This window comes from Mobula birostris, unplaced genomic scaffold, assembly GCF_030028105.1.
Source record: "Mobula birostris isolate sMobBir1 unplaced genomic scaffold, sMobBir1.hap1 scaffold_2315, whole genome shotgun sequence".
Classification (NCBI taxonomy): domain Eukaryota; kingdom Metazoa; phylum Chordata; class Chondrichthyes; order Myliobatiformes; family Myliobatidae; genus Mobula; species Mobula birostris.
The window spans coordinates 13,899-28,125 of NW_027275363.1; the positions used below are offsets into that span (position 1 = coordinate 13,899).

The 14,227-nt window shown below is 51.0% G+C and overlaps 1 protein-coding gene across 1 annotated transcript in view; it reads left to right on the forward strand.

The window, feature by feature from the left end:
* Nucleotides 1-14,227, forward strand: part of LOC140192731 (plasma protease C1 inhibitor-like) — a 29,053-nt gene that overhangs the window by 960 nt on the left and 13,866 nt on the right. The window contains exon 2 of the mRNA XM_072250234.1: nt 332-444. Within this exon, the coding sequence (XP_072106335.1) occupies nt 382-444 (63 nt within the window). The 5' untranslated portion in view covers nt 332-381. The remainder of the gene's footprint in view (nt 1-331; nt 445-14,227) is intronic.

Genomic DNA, 14,227 nt, shown 5'->3' on the forward strand with positions numbered 1-14,227 from the left:
ATAAAGTGGGGGGGGGACACACTGTGGGGGTGATGTAGAAGGAGCTCCACGCCGTGACTGACCCGTGTCCCGGGAGCGCTCGGTGCCCACACTGGGGATAAAGTGGGGGGGGGGGGACACACTGTGGGGGTGATGTAGAGGGAGCTCCACACCGTGTCTGACCCGTGTCCCGGGAGCGCTCGGTGCCCACACTGGGGATAAAGTGGGGGGGGGGGGACACACTGTGGGGGTGGTGTAGGGGGAGCTCCACACCGTGTCTGACCCGTGTCCCGGGAGCGCTCGGTGCCCACACAGGGTTTTCTGAAATGGAATCTCTCGCTCTCTCCCACAGTTACGAGATTTGATCTGGTACACCCTAGTTGAACTGTGCTGAAGGCGACAATGATATTACAGGCGAAATTACAATTTCTACTACTGTTGATCGCAGTGGAAAATCTTCCCTGGGTAAAGAGAACGAGAGTGGCGAGTGTTTGACTGTGTGTGGGTTAGAGAGAGAGAAATGTGTGTGTGTTAGAGAGAGAGGTGTGTGTGTGTGAGAGAGATGCAGGTGTGAGAGACAGAGGGAGGTGTGTGTGTGTGTGTGTAAGAGAGGTGTGAGACAGAGAGGGAGGTGTGTGTGTGTGAAAGAGAGGTGTGAGACAGAGAATGAGGTGTGTGTGTGTGAAAGAAAGGTGTGAGACAGAGCATGAGGTGTGTGTGTGTGTGTGTGTGTGTGTAAGAGAGCTGTGAGACAGAGAGGCAGGTGTGTGTGTGTGTGTGTGTGAAAGAGAGGTGTGAGACAGAGAGGGAGGTGTGTGTGTGAGAGAGAGAGAGGTGTGAGACAGAGAGGGAGGTGTGTGTGTGTGTTTGTGTGAAAGAGAGGTGTGAGTCGGAGAGGGAGGTAGACAGAGAGAGATGTGTGTGTGTGAAAGAGAGGTGTGAGACAGAGAGGGAGGTGTGAGACAGAAAGGGAGGTGTGTGTGTGTGAAAGAGAGGTATGAGAGAAAGAATGAGGTGTGTGTGTGTGTAAGAGAACAGTGAGACAGAGAGGGAGGTGTGTGTGTGTGAAAGAGAGGAGTGAGACAGAGAAGGAGGTGTGTGTGTGTTTGTGTGAAAGAGAGGTCTGAAACAGAGAGGGAGGTGTGTGTGTGTGAAAGAGACGTGTGAGACGGAGAGGGAGGTATGTGTGTGTGTGTGTGTGAAAGAGAGGTGTAAGACAGGGAGGGAGGTGTGTGTGTGTGAAAGAAAGTTGTGAGACAGAGAGGGAGGTATGTGTGTGTGAAAGAGGTGTGAGACAGAGAATGAGGTGTGTGTGTGTGTAAGAGAGGTGTGAGTTAGAGAGGGAGGCGTCTGTGTGTGAAAGAGAGGTGTGAGACAGAGAGGGAGGTGGGTGTGTGTGAGTGTGTGCGTGTGTGTGTGTGTGAAAGAGAGGTGTAAGACAGAGAGGGAGGTGTTTGTGTGTGTGTGTGAAAGAGGTGTGAGACAGAGAGGGAGGTGTGTGCGTGTGAAAAAGAGGTGTGAGACAGAGAATGAGGTGTGTGTGTGTAAGAGAGCTGTGAGACAGAGAGAGAAGTGTGTGTGTGTATGAAAGAGAGGTGTGAAACAGAGAGGGAGGTGTGTTTGTGTGAAAGAGAGGTGTGAGTCGGAGGTGTGTGTTTGTGAAAGAGAGGTGTGAGACAGAGAGGGAGGTGTGTGTGTGTGTGAGTGTGTGTGTGTGAAAGAAAGTTGTGAGACAGAGAGGGAGGTGTGTGTGTGTGTTTGTGTGAAAGAGAGGTGTGAGTCGGAGAGGGAGGTAGACAGAGAGAGATGTGTGTGTGTGAAAGAGAGGTGTGAGACAGAGAGGGAGGTGTGAGACAGAAAGGGAGGTGTGTGTGTGTGAAAGAGAGGTGTGAGAGAAAAAATGAGGTGTGTGTGTGTGTAAGAGAACAGTGAGACAGAGAGGGAGGTGTGTGTGTGTGAAAGAGAGGTGTGAGACAGAGAGGGAGGTGTGTGTGTGTTTGTGTGAAAGAGAGGTCTGAAACAGAGAGGGAGGTGTGTGTGTGTGAAAGAGAGGTGTGAGACGGAGAGGGAGGTATGTGTGTGTGTGTGTGTGAAAGAGAGGTGTAAGACAGGGAGGGAGGTGTGTGTGTGTGAAAGAAAGTTGTGAGACAGAGAGGGAGGTATGTGTGTGTGAAAGAGGTGTGAGACAGAGAATGAGGTGTGTGTGTGTGAAAGAGAGGTGTGAGACAGAGAGGGAGGTGTGTGTGTGTGTGTGAAAGAGAGGTGTGAGACAGAGAGGGAGGTGTGTGTGTGTGTGTGAAAGACAGGTGTGAGACAGAGAGGCAGGTGGGTGTGTGTGAGTGTGTGTGTGTGTGTGTGTGTGTGTGTGTGTGAAAGAGAGGTGTAAGACAGAGAGGGAGGTGTTTGTGTGTGTGTGTGAAAGAGGTGTGAGACAGAGAGGGAGGTGTGTGCGTGTGAAAAAGAGGTGTGAGACAGAGAATGAGGTGTGTGTGTGTAAGAGAGCTGTGAGACAGAGAGAGAAGTGTGTGTGTGTATGAAAGAGAGGTGTGAAACAGAGAGGGAGGTGTGTTTGTGTGAAAGAGAGGTGTGAGTCGGAGGTGTGTGTTTGTGAAAGAGAGGTGTGAGGCAGAGAGGGAGGTGTGTGTGTGTGTGTGAGTGTGTGTGTGTGAAAGAAAGTTGTGAGACAGAGAGGGAGGTGTGTGTGTGTGTGTGTGTGAAAGAGGTGTGAGACAGAGAGGGAGGTGTGTGTGTGAAAAAGGTGTGAGACAGAGAATGAGGTGTGTGTGTAAGAGAGCTGTTAGACAGAGAGGGAGGTGTGTGTGTGAAAAAGAGGTGTGAAACTGAGAGGGAGGTGTGTGTTTGTGAAAGAGAGGTGTGAGACAGAGAGACATGTGTGTGTGAAAGAGAGATGTGAGACAGAGAGGGAGGTGTGTGTGTGTGTGTGTGTGTGAGAAAGAAAGTTGTGAGACAGAGAGGGAGGTGTGTGTGTGTTTGTGTGAAAGAGAGGTGTGAGACAGAGAGGGAGGTGTGTGTGTGTGTGAAAGAGAGGTGTGAGACAGAGAGGGAGGTGTGTGTGTGTGTGTGTGTGAAAGAGAGGTGTGAGACAGAGAGGGAGGTGTGTGTGTGTGAAAGAGAGGTGTGAGACAGAGAGGCAGGTGGGTGTGTGTGAGTGTGTGTGTGTGTGTGTGTGTGTGTGAAAGAAAGTTGTGAGACAGAGAGGGAGGTGTGTGTGTGTGTGTGAAAGAGGTGTGAGACAGAGAGGGAGGTGTGTGTGTGTGAAAAAGGTGTGAGACAGAGAATGAGGTGTGTGTGTAAGAGAGCTGTTAGTCAGAGAGGGAGGTGTGTGTGTGTGTGTGTGTGTGTGTGAAAAAGAGGTGTGAAACTGAGAGGGAGGTGTGTGTTTGTGAAAGAGAGGTGTGAGACAGAGAGACATGTGTGTGTGAAAGAGAGATGTGAGACAGAGAGGGAGGTGTGTGTGTGTGTGTGTGTGTGAAAGAAAGTTGTGAGACAGAGAGGGAGGTGTGTGTGTGTTTGTGTGAAAGAGAGGTGTGAGACAGAGAGGGAGGTGTGTGTGTGTGTGTGAAAGAGAGGTGTGAGACAGAGAGGGAGGTGTGTGTGTGTGAAAGAGAGGTGTGAGACAGAGAATGAGATGTGTGTCTGTGTAAGAGAGCTGTGAGACAGAGAGGTAGGTGTGGGTGTGTGAAAGAGAGGTGTGAGACAGAGAGGGAGGTGTGTGCGTGTGTGTGTGTGAAAGAGAGTTGTGAGACAGAGAGGGAGGTGTGAGTCGGAGAGGGAGGTGTGTGTGTGTGAAAGAGAGGTGTGAGACAGAGAGAGATGTGTGTCTGTGAAAGAGAGATGTGAGACAGACAGGGAGGTCTGTGCGCGTGTGTGTGTGTGAAAGAGAGGTGTGAGACAGAGAGGGAGGTGTGTGTGTGAAAGAGAGGTGTGAGACAGAGAATGAGGTGTGTGTGTGAGTGTGTGTAAGAGAGTTGTGAGACAGAGAGTGAGGTGTGTGTGTGTGTGTCTGTCTGTGAAAGAGGTGTGAGACAGAGAGGGAGCTGTGTGTGTGTGTGAGTGTGTGTGTGAAAGAGAGGTGTGAGACAGAGAGGGAGGTGTGTGTGTGTGTGTCTGTGAAAGAGGTGTGAGACAGAGAGGGAGCTGTGTGTGTGTGTGTGTGTGAGTGTGTGTGTGAAAGAGAGGTGTGAGACAGAGAGGGAGGTGTGTGTGTGTTTGTGTGTCTGTGAAAGAGGTGTGAGACAGAGACGGAGCTGTGTGTGTGTGTGAGTGTGTGTGTGAAAGAGAGGTGTGAGACAGAGAGGGAGGTGTGTGTGTGTGTGTGAAAGGGAGGTGTCAGACAGAGAGGGAAGTGTGTGTGTGTGTGTGAAAGAGAGGTGTGAGACAGAGAGGGAGGTGTGCGTGTGTGTGTGTGTGAAAGAGAGGTGTGAGACAGAGAGGGAGGTGTGTGTGTGTGAAAGAGAGGTGAGAGACAGAGAATGAGGTGTGTGTCTGTGTAAGAGAGCTGTGAGACAGAGAGGTAGGTGTGGGTGTGTGAAAGAGAGGTGTGAGACAGTGAGGGAGGTGTGTGTGTGTTTGTGTGAAAGAGAGGTGTGAGACAGACAGGGAGGTCTGTGCGTGTGTGTGTGTGTGAAAGAGAGGTGTGAGACAGAGAGGGAGGTGTGTGTGTGAAAGAGAGGTGTGAGACAGAGAATGAGGTGTGTGTGTGAGTGTGTGTAAGAGAGTTGTGAGACAGAGAGTGAGGTGTGTGTGTGTGTGTGTCTGTCTGTGAAAGAGGTGTGAGACAGAGAGGGAGCTGTGTGTGTGTGTGAGTGTGTGTGTGAAAGAGAGGTGTGAGACAGTTAGGGAGGTGTGTGTATGTGTGTCTGTGAAAGAGGTGTGAGACAGAGAGGGAGCTGTGTGTGTGTGTGTGTGTGTGAGTGTGTGTGTGAAAGAGAGGTGTGAGACAGAGAGGGAGGTGTGTGTATGTGTGTCTGTGAAAGAGGTGTGAGACAGAGAGGGAGCTGTGTGTGTGTGTGTGTGTGAGTGTGTGTGTGAAAGAGAGGTGTGAGACAGAGAGGGAGGTGTGTGTGTGTTTGTGTGTCTGTGAAAGAGGTGTGAGACAGAGACGGAGCTGTGTGTGTGTGTGTGTGAGTGTGTGTGTGAAAGAGAGGTGTGAGACAGAGAGGGAGGTGTGTGTGTGTGTGTGAAAGGGAGGTGTGAGACAGAGAGGGAGGTGTGTGTGTGTGTGAAAGAGAGGTGTGAGACAGAGAGGGAGGTGTGTGTGTGTGTGTGTGTGTGTGTGAAAGAGAGGTGTGAGACAGAGAGGGAGGTGTGTGTGTGTGAAAGAGAGGTGTGAGACAGAGAATGAGGTGTGTGTCTGTGTAAGAGAGCTGTGAGACAGAGAGGTAGGTGTGGGTGTGTGAAAGAGATGTGTGAGACAGTGAGGGAGGTGTGTGTGTGTTTGTGTGAAAGGGAGGTGTGAGACAGAGAGGGAGGTGTGTGTGTGTGTGTGAAAGAGAGGTGTGAGACAGAGAGGGAGGTGTGTGTGTGTGTGTGTGTGAAAGAGAGGTGTGAGACAGAGAGGGAGGTGTGTGTGTGTGAAAGAGAGGTGTGAGACAGAGAATGAGATGTGTGTCTGTGTAAGAGAGCTGTGAGACAGAGAGGTAGGTGTGGGTGTGTGAAAGAGAGGTGTGAGACAGAGAGGGAGGTGTGTGCGTGTGTGTGTGTGAAAGAGAGTTGTGAGACAGAGAGGGAGGTGTGAGTCGGAGAGGGAGGTGTGTGTGTGTGAAAGAGAGGTGTGAGACAGAGAGAGATGTGTGTCTGTGAAAGAGAGATGTGAGACAGACAGGGAGGTCTGTGCGCGTGTGTGTGTGTGAAAGAGAGGTGTGAGACAGAGAGGGAGGTGTGTGTGTGAAAGAGAGGTGTGAGACAGAGAGGGAGGTGTGTGTGTGAAAGAGAGGTGTGAGACAGAGAATGAGGTGTGTGTGTGAGTGTGTGTAAGAGAGTTGTGAGACAGAGAGTGAGGTGTGTGTGTGTGTGTGTCTGTCTGTGAAAGAGGTGTGAGACAGAGAGGGAGCTGTGTGTGTGTGTGAGTGTGTGTGTGAAAGAGAGGTGTGAGACAGAGAGGGAGGTGTGTGTGTGTGTGTGTCTGTGAAAGAGGTGTGAGACAGAGAGGGAGCTGTGTGTGTGTGTGTGTGTGAGTGTGTGTGTGAAAGAGAGGTGTGAGACAGAGAGGGAGGTGTGTGTGTGTTTGTGTGTCTGTGAAAGAGGTGTGAGACAGAGACGGAGCTGTGTGTGTGTGTGTGTGTGAGTGTGTGTGTGAAAGAGAGGTGTGAGACAGAGAGGGAGGTGTGTGTGTGTGTGTGAAAGGGATGTGTCAGACAGAGAGGGAAGTGTGTGTGTGTGTGTGAAAGAGAGGTGTGAGACAGAGAGGGAGGTGTGTGTGTGTGTGTGTGTGAAAGAGAGGTGTGAGACAGAGAGGGAGGTGTGTGTGTGTGAAAGAGAGGTGTGAGACAGAGAATGAGGTGTGTGTCTGTGTAAGAGAGCTGTGAGACAGAGAGGTAGGTGTGGGTGTGTGAAAGAGAGGTGTGAGACAGTGAGGGAGGTGTGTGTGTGTTTGTGTGAAAGAGAGGTGTGAGACAGACAGGGAGGTCTGTGCGTGTGTGTGTGTGTGAAAGAGAGGTGTGAGACAGAGAGGGAGGTGTGTGTGTGAAAGAGAGGTGTGAGACAGAGAATGAGGTGTGTGTGTGAGTGTGTGTAAGAGAGTTGTGAGACAGAGAGTGAGGTGTGTGTGTGTGTGTGTCTGTCTGTGAAAGAGGTGTGAGACAGAGAGGGAGCTGTGTGTGTGTGTGAGTGTGTGTGTGAAAGAGAGGTGTGAGACAGAGAGGGAGGTGTGTGTATGTGTGTCTGTGAAAGAGGTGTGAGACAGAGAGGGAGCTGTGTGTGTGTGTGTGTGTGTGAGTGTGTGTGAAAGAGAGGTGTGAGACAGAGAGGGAGGTGTGTGTATGTGTGTCTGTGAAAGAGGTGTGAGACAGAGAGGGAGCTGTGTGTGTGTGTGTGTGTGTGAGTGTGTGTGAAAGAGAGGTGTGAGACAGAGAGGGAGGTGTGTGTGTGTTTGTGTGTCTGTGAAAGAGGTGTGAGACAGAGACTGAGCTGTGTGTGTGTGTGTGTGTGAGTGTGTGTGTGAAAGAGAGGTGTGAGACAGAGAGGGAGGTGTGTGTGTGTGTGTGAAAGGGATGTGTCAGACAGAGAGGGAAGTGTGTGTGTGTGTGTGAAAGAGAGGTGTGAGACAGAGAGGGAGGTGTGTGTGTGTGTGTGTGTGAAAGAGAGGTGTGAGACAGAGAGGGAGGTGTGTGTGTGTGAAAGAGAGGTGTGAGACAGAGAATGAGGTGTGTGTCTGTGTAAGAGAGCTGTGAGACAGAGAGGTAGGTGTGGGTGTGTGAAAGAGAGGTGTGAGACAGTGAGGGAGGTGTGTGTGTGTTTGTGTGAAAGAGAGGTGTGAGACAGACAGGGAGGTCTGTGCGTGTGTGTGTGTGTGAAAGAGAGGTGTGAGACAGAGAGGGAGGTGTGTGTGTGAAAGAGAGGTGTGAGACAGAGAATGAGGTGTGTGTGTGAGTGTGTGTAAGAGAGTTGTGAGACAGAGAGTGAGGTGTGTGTGTGTGTGTGTCTGTCTGTGAAAGAGGTGTGAGACAGAGAGGGAGCTGTGTGTGTGTGTGTGTGTGAGTGTGTGTGTGAAAGAGAGGTGTGAGACAGAGAGGGAGGTGTGTGTGTGTTTGTGTGTCTGTGAAAGAGGTGTGAGACAGAGACGGAGCTGTGTGTGTGTGTGTGTGAGTGTGTGTGTGAAAGAGAGGTGTGAGACAGAGAGGGAGGTGTGTGTGTGTGTGTGAAAGGGAGGTGTGAGACAGAGAGGGAGGTGTGTGTGTGTGTGAAAGAGAGGTGTGAGACAGAGAGGGAGGTGTGTGTGTGTGTGTGTGTGTGTGTGTGAAAGAGAGGTGTGAGACAGAGAGGGAGGTGTGTGTGTGTGAAAGAGAGGTGTGAGACAGAGAATGAGGTGTGTGTCTGTGTAAGAGAGCTGTGAGACAGAGAGGTAGGTGTGGGTGTGTGAAAGAGATGTGTGAGACAGTGAGGGAGGTGTGTGTGTGTTTGTGTGAAAGGGAGGTGTGAGACAGAGAGGGAGGTGTGTGTGTGTGTGTGAAAGAGAGGTGTGAGACAGAGAGGGAGGTGTGTGTGTGTGTGTGTGTGAAAGAGAGGTGTGAGACAGAGAGGGAGGTGTGTGTGTGTGAAAGAGAGGTGTGAGACAGAGAATGAGATGTGTGTCTGTGTAAGAGAGCTGTGAGACAGAGAGGTAGGTGTGGGTGTGTGAAAGAGAGGTGTGAGACAGAGAGGGAGGTGTGTGCGTGTGTGTGTGTGAAAGAGAGTTGTGAGACAGAGAGGGAGGTGTGAGTCGGAGAGGGAGGTGTGTGTGTGTGAAAGAGAGGTGTGAGACAGAGAGAGATGTGTGTCTGTGAAAGAGAGATGTGAGACAGACAGGGAGGTCTGTGCGCGTGTGTGTGTGTGAAAGAGAGGTGTGAGACAGAGAGGGAGGTGTGTGTGTGAAAGAGAGGTGTGAGACAGAGAGGGAGGTGTGTGTGTGAAAGAGAGGTGTGAGACAGAGAATGAGGTGTGTGTGTGAGTGTGTGTAAGAGAGTTGTGAGACAGAGAGTGAGGTGTGTGTGTGTGTGTGTCTGTCTGTGAAAGAGGTGTGAGACAGAGAGGGAGCTGTGTGTGTGTGTGAGTGTGTGTGTGAAAGAGAGGTGTGAGACAGAGAGGGAGGTGTGTGTGTGAGTGTGTGTAAGAGAGTTGTGAGACAGAGAGTGAGGTGTGTGTGTGTGTGTGTCTGTCTGTGAAAGAGGTGTGAGACAGAGAGGGAGCTGTGTGTGTGTGTGAGTGTGTGTGTGAAAGAGAGGTGTGAGACAGAGAGGGAGGTGTGTGTATGTGTGTCTGTGAAAGAGGTGTGAGACAGAGAGGGAGCTGTGTGTGTGTGTGTGTGTGTGAGTGTGTGTGTGAAAGAGAGGTGTGAGACAGAGAGGGAGGTGTGTGTATGTGTGTCTGTGAAAGAGGTGTGAGACAGAGAGGGAGCTGTGTGTGTGTGTGTGTGTGTGAGTGTGTGTGAAAGAGAGGTGTGAGACAGAGAGGGAGGTGTGTGTGTGTTTGTGTGTCTGTGAAAGAGGTGTGAGACAGAGACGGAGCTGTGTGTGTGTGTGTGTGTGAGTGTGTGTGTGAAAGAGAGGTGTGAGACAGAGAGGGAGGTGTGTGTGTGTGTGTGTGAAAGGGATGTGTCAGACAGAGAGGGAAGTGTGTGTGTGTGTGTGAAAGAGAGGTGTGAGACAGAGAGGGAGGTGTGTGTGTGTGTGTGTGTGAAAGAGAGGTGTGAGACAGAGAGGGAGGTGTGTGTGTGTGAAAGAGAGGTGTGAGACAGAGAATGAGGTGTGTGTCTGTGTAAGAGAGCTGTGAGACAGAGAGGTAGGTGTGGGTGTGTGAAAGAGAGGTGTGAGACAGTGAGGGAGGTGTGTGTGTGTTTGTGTGAAAGAGAGGTGTGAGACAGACAGGGAGGTCTGTGCGTGTGTGTGTGTGTGAAAGAGAGGTGTGAGACAGAGAGGGAGGTGTGTGTGTGAAAGAGAGGTGTGAGACAGAGAATGAGGTGTGTGTGTGAGTGTGTGTAAGAGAGTTGTGAGACAGAGAGTGAGGTGTGTGTGTGTGTGTGTCTGTCTGTGAAAGAGGTGTGAGACAGAGAGGGAGCTGTGTGTGTGTGTGAGTGTGTGTGTGAAAGAGAGGTGTGAGACAGAGAGGGAGGTGTGGGTATGTGTGTCTGTGAAAGAGGTGTGAGACAGAGAGGGAGCTGTGTGTGTGTGTGTGTGTGTGAGTGTGTGTGTGAAAGAGAGGTGTGAGACAGAGAGGGAGGTGTGTGTATGTGTGTCTGTGAAAGAGGTGTGAGACAGAGAGGGAGCTGTGTGTGTGTGTGTGTGTGTGAGTGTGTGTGAAAGAGAGGTGTGAGACAGAGAGGGAGGTGTGTGTGTGTTTGTGTGTCTGTGAAAGAGGTGTGAGACAGAGACGGAGCTGTGTGTGTGTGTGTGTGTGAGTGTGTGTGTGAAAGAGAGGTGTGAGACAGAGAGGGAGGTGTGTGTGTGTGTGTGAAAGGGAGGTGTGAGACAGAGAGGGAGGTGTGTGTGTGTGTGTGAAAGAGAGGTGTGAGACAGAGAGGGAGGTGTGTGTGTGTGTGTGTGAAAGAGAGGTGTGAGACAGAGAGGGAGGTGTGTGTGTGTGAAAGAGAGGTGTGAGACAGAGAATGAGGTGTGTGTCTGTGTAAGAGAGCTGTGAGACAGAGAGGTAGGTGTGGGTGTGTGAAAGAGAGGTGTGAGACAGTGAGGGAGGTGTGTGTGTGTTTGTGTGAAAGAGAGGTGTGAGACAGAGAGGGAGGTGTGTGCGTGTGTGTGTGTGAAAGAGAGTTGTGAGACAGAGAGGGAGGTGTGAGTCGGAGAGGGAGGTGTGTGTGTGTGAAAGAGAGGTGTGAGACAGAGAGAGATGTGTGTCTGTGAAAGAGAGATGTGAGACAGACAGGGAGGTCTGTGCGCACGTGTGTGTGTGAAAGAGAGGTGTGAGACAGAGAATGAGGTGTGTGTGTGAGTGTGTGTAAGAGAGTTGTGAGACACAGAGTGAGGTGTGTGTGTGTGTGTGTCTGTCTGTGAAAGAGGTTTGAGACAGAGAGGGAGCTGTGTGTGTGTGTGAGTGTGTGTGTGAAAGAGAGGTGTGAGACAGAGAGGGAGGTGTGTGTATGTGTGTCTGTGAAAGAGGTGTGAGACAGAGAGGGAGCTGTGTGTGTGTGTGTGTGTGTGAGTGTGTGTGTGAAAGAGAGGTGTGAGACAGAGAGGGAGGTGTGTGTATGTGTGTCTGTGAAAGAGGTGTGAGACAGAGAGGGAGCTGTGTGTGTGTGTGTGTGTGAGTGTGTGTGTGAAAGAGAGGTGTGAGACAGAGAGGGAGGTGTGTGTGTGTTTGTGTGTCTGTGAAAGAGGTGTGAGACAGAGACGGAGCTGTGTGTGTGTGTGTGAGTGTGTGTGTGAAAGAGAGGTGTGAGACAGAGAGGGAAGTGTGTGTGTGTGTGTGAAAGGGAGGTGTCAGACAGAGAGGGAAGTGTGTGTGTGTGTGTGAAAGAGAGGTGTGAGACAGAGAGGGAGGTGTGCGTGTGTGTGTGTGTGAAAGAGAGGTGTGAGACAGAGAGGGAGGTGTGTGTGTGTGAAAGAGAGGTGTGAGACAGAGAATGAGGTGTGTGTCTGTGTAAGAGAGCTGTGAGACAGAGAGGTAGGTGTGGGTGTGTGAAAGAGAGGTGTGAGACAGTGAGGGAGGTGTGTGTGTGTTTGTGTGAAAGAGAGGTGTGAGACAGAGAGGGAGGTGTGTGCGTGTGTGTGTGTGAAAGAGAGTTGTGAGACAGAGAGGGAGGTGTGAGTCGGAGAGGGAGGTGTGTGTGTGTGAAAGAGAGGTGTGAGATAGAGAGAGATGTGTGTCTGTGAAAGAGAGATGTGAGACAGACAGGGAGGTCTGTGCGCACGTGTGTGTGTGAAAGAGAGGTGTGAGACAGAGAATGAGGTGTGTGTGTGTGTGTCTGTGAAAGAGGTGTGAGACAGAGAGGGAGCTGTGTGTGTGTGTGTGTGTGTGTGAGTGTGTGTGTGAAAGAGAGGTGTGAGACAGAGAGGGAGGTGTGTGTGTGTGTGTCTGTGAAAGAGGTGTGAGACAGAGAGGGAGCTGTGTGTGTGTGTGTGTGTGTGTGAGTGTGTGTGTGAAAGAGAGGTGTGAGACAGAGAGGGAGGTGTGTGTGTGTGTGTGTCTGTGAAAGAGGTGTGAGACAGAGACGGAGCTGTGTTTGTGTGTGTGAGTGTGTGAGTGTGTGTGTGAAAGAGAGGTGTGAGACAGAGAGGGAGGTGTGTGTGTGTGTGTGTCTGTGAAAGAGGTGTGAGACAGAGACGGAGCTGTGTTTGTGTGTGTGAGTGTGTGTGTGAAAGAGAGGTGTGAGACAGAGAGGGAGGTGTGTGTGTGTGTGTGAAAGGGAGGTGTGAGAAAGAGAATGAGGTGTGTGTGTGTGTGTGTAGGAGAGCTGTGAGACAGAGAGGGAGGTGTGTTTATGTGAAAGAGAGGTGTGAGACAGAGTGGGAGGTGTGTTTGTGTGTTAATGTGAAAGAGGTGTGAGACAGAGAGGGAGGTGTGTTTGTGTGTGAAAGAGAAGTGTGAGACAGATAGGGAGGTGTGTTTATGTGAAAGAGAGGTGTGAGACAGAGAGGGAGGTGTGTGTCTGTGTTTGTGTGAAAGAGGTGTGAGACAGAGAGGGAGCTGTGTGTGTGTGTGTGAAATAGAGTTGTGAGACAGAGAGGGTGGTGTGTGTGAGAGACAGAGAGAGATGTGTGTTTGTGAAAGAGGAGTGTGAGAGAGTCAGGTGTGTGTGGGAGAGGGATGCGTGAAAGAGAGAGAGAGATGTGTGTGAGACACCAGTCAACTCATTTGTATATCTCGCTCCTTTGTGCTTTTTTGTGGCCATTTGAAGTTCTGCTGAGAATGGATATATCAGCAGCAAATTTAGAGATGGCATTTTTGAGCTGTGCCTTGCCACACAGTTGTGAGTGCAGAGAGACTGGTGTCGTGGGCTAAGCACACAACCCTGTGGTGCGCCAGTGCTGATTGCCAGTGAGGTGGAGATGCGATTTCCAATCTGCACGGATTGTGTGTGTGTGTGTGTGTGTGTGTGTGTGTGTGTGTGTGTGTGTGAAGGACGGGTGTGAGACAAGAGGGAGGTGTCTGTGTGTTTGTAAGAAAGGTGTGAGACAGAGAGAGAGGCGTGTGTGTGCCTGTGTGTGTGTGTGTGAAAGAGAGGTTTGAGACAGAGAGGGAGGTGTGTGTGTGTGTGTGTGTGTGTGTGTGTGTGTGTGTGTGTGGGACAGAGAGGCAGGTGTGTTTGTGTATGTGTGAAGGAGAGGTATGAGACAGAGAGGGAGGTCTGTGTGTGTAAGACAGGTGTGAGACAGAGAGAGAGGCGTGTGTGTGTCTGTGTGTGTGTGTGTGAAAGAGAGGTTTGAGACAGTGTGGGAGAGGTTTGAGACAGTGTGGGAGGTGAGTGTGTGTGTGTGTGTGTGGGACAGAGAGGCAGGTGTTTTTGTGTATGTGTGTGTGTGTGTGTGTGAAGGAGAGGTATGAGACAGAGAGGGAGGTCTGTGTGTGTAAGAGAGGTGTGAGACAGAGAGGGAGGTTTGCGTGTGTGTGTTTGGGTGAAAGAGAGGTGTGAGTCGGAGAGGGAGGTGTGTGCGTGTGTGTGTGTGTGTGTGCGTGTGTTAAAGAGAGGTGTGAGACAGAGAGGGAGGTGTGTGTCTGTGTGAAAGAGAGGTGTGAGACAGAGAGGGAGGTGTGTGTGTGTGAAAGAGAGGTGTGAGACAGAGAGGGAGGTGTGTGTAAGAGAGATGTGAGACAGAGAGGGAGCTGTGTGTGTGTAGGAGACGTGTGAGACAGAGAGAGATGTGGTATGTGAAAGAGAGGTGTGAGACAGAAAGGGAGGTGTGTGTGTGTATTTGTGTGAAAGAGAGGTGTGAGACAGAGAGGAGGTGTGCGTGTGTGTGTTTGTGTGAAAGAGAGGTGTGAGACAGAGAGGGGAGGTGTGTGTGTGTGAAAGAGAGGTGGAAGACGGAGAGGGAGGTGTGTGTGTGTGAAAGAAAGGTGTGAGACAGAGCGGGAGGTGTGTGTTTGTGTGAAAGAGAGGTGTGCGACAGAGGGGAGGTGTGTGTGCGTGTGTGTGTGCGTGTGTGTGCGTATGTGTGTGTGTGTGTGTGAAAGAAAGGTGTGAGACAGAGCCCGAGGTGTGTGTGTGACTGAAAGAGAGTGTGAGACAGAGAGGGAGGTGTGTGTTTGTGTGAAAGAGAGGCGTGTGACAGAGGAGGAGGTGTGTGTGTGTGTGTGTGTGTGTAGAAGGATAGGTGTGAGATAGAGGGGGAGGTGTGTGTGTTTGTGTGAAAGAGAGGTGTGAGACATAGAGGAGTTGTGTGTGTGTGTGAGTGAAAGAGAGGTGTGAGACAGAGAGGGAGGTGTGTGTGTGTGAAAGAGAAGTGTGAGACAGGTAGGGAGTGTGTTTATGTGAAAGAGAGGTGTGAGACAGAGAGGAGGTGTGTGTCTGTGTTTGTGTGAAAGAGAGGTGTGAGACAGAGAGGGAGCTGTGTGTGTGTGTGTGTGTGTGTGTGTGTGT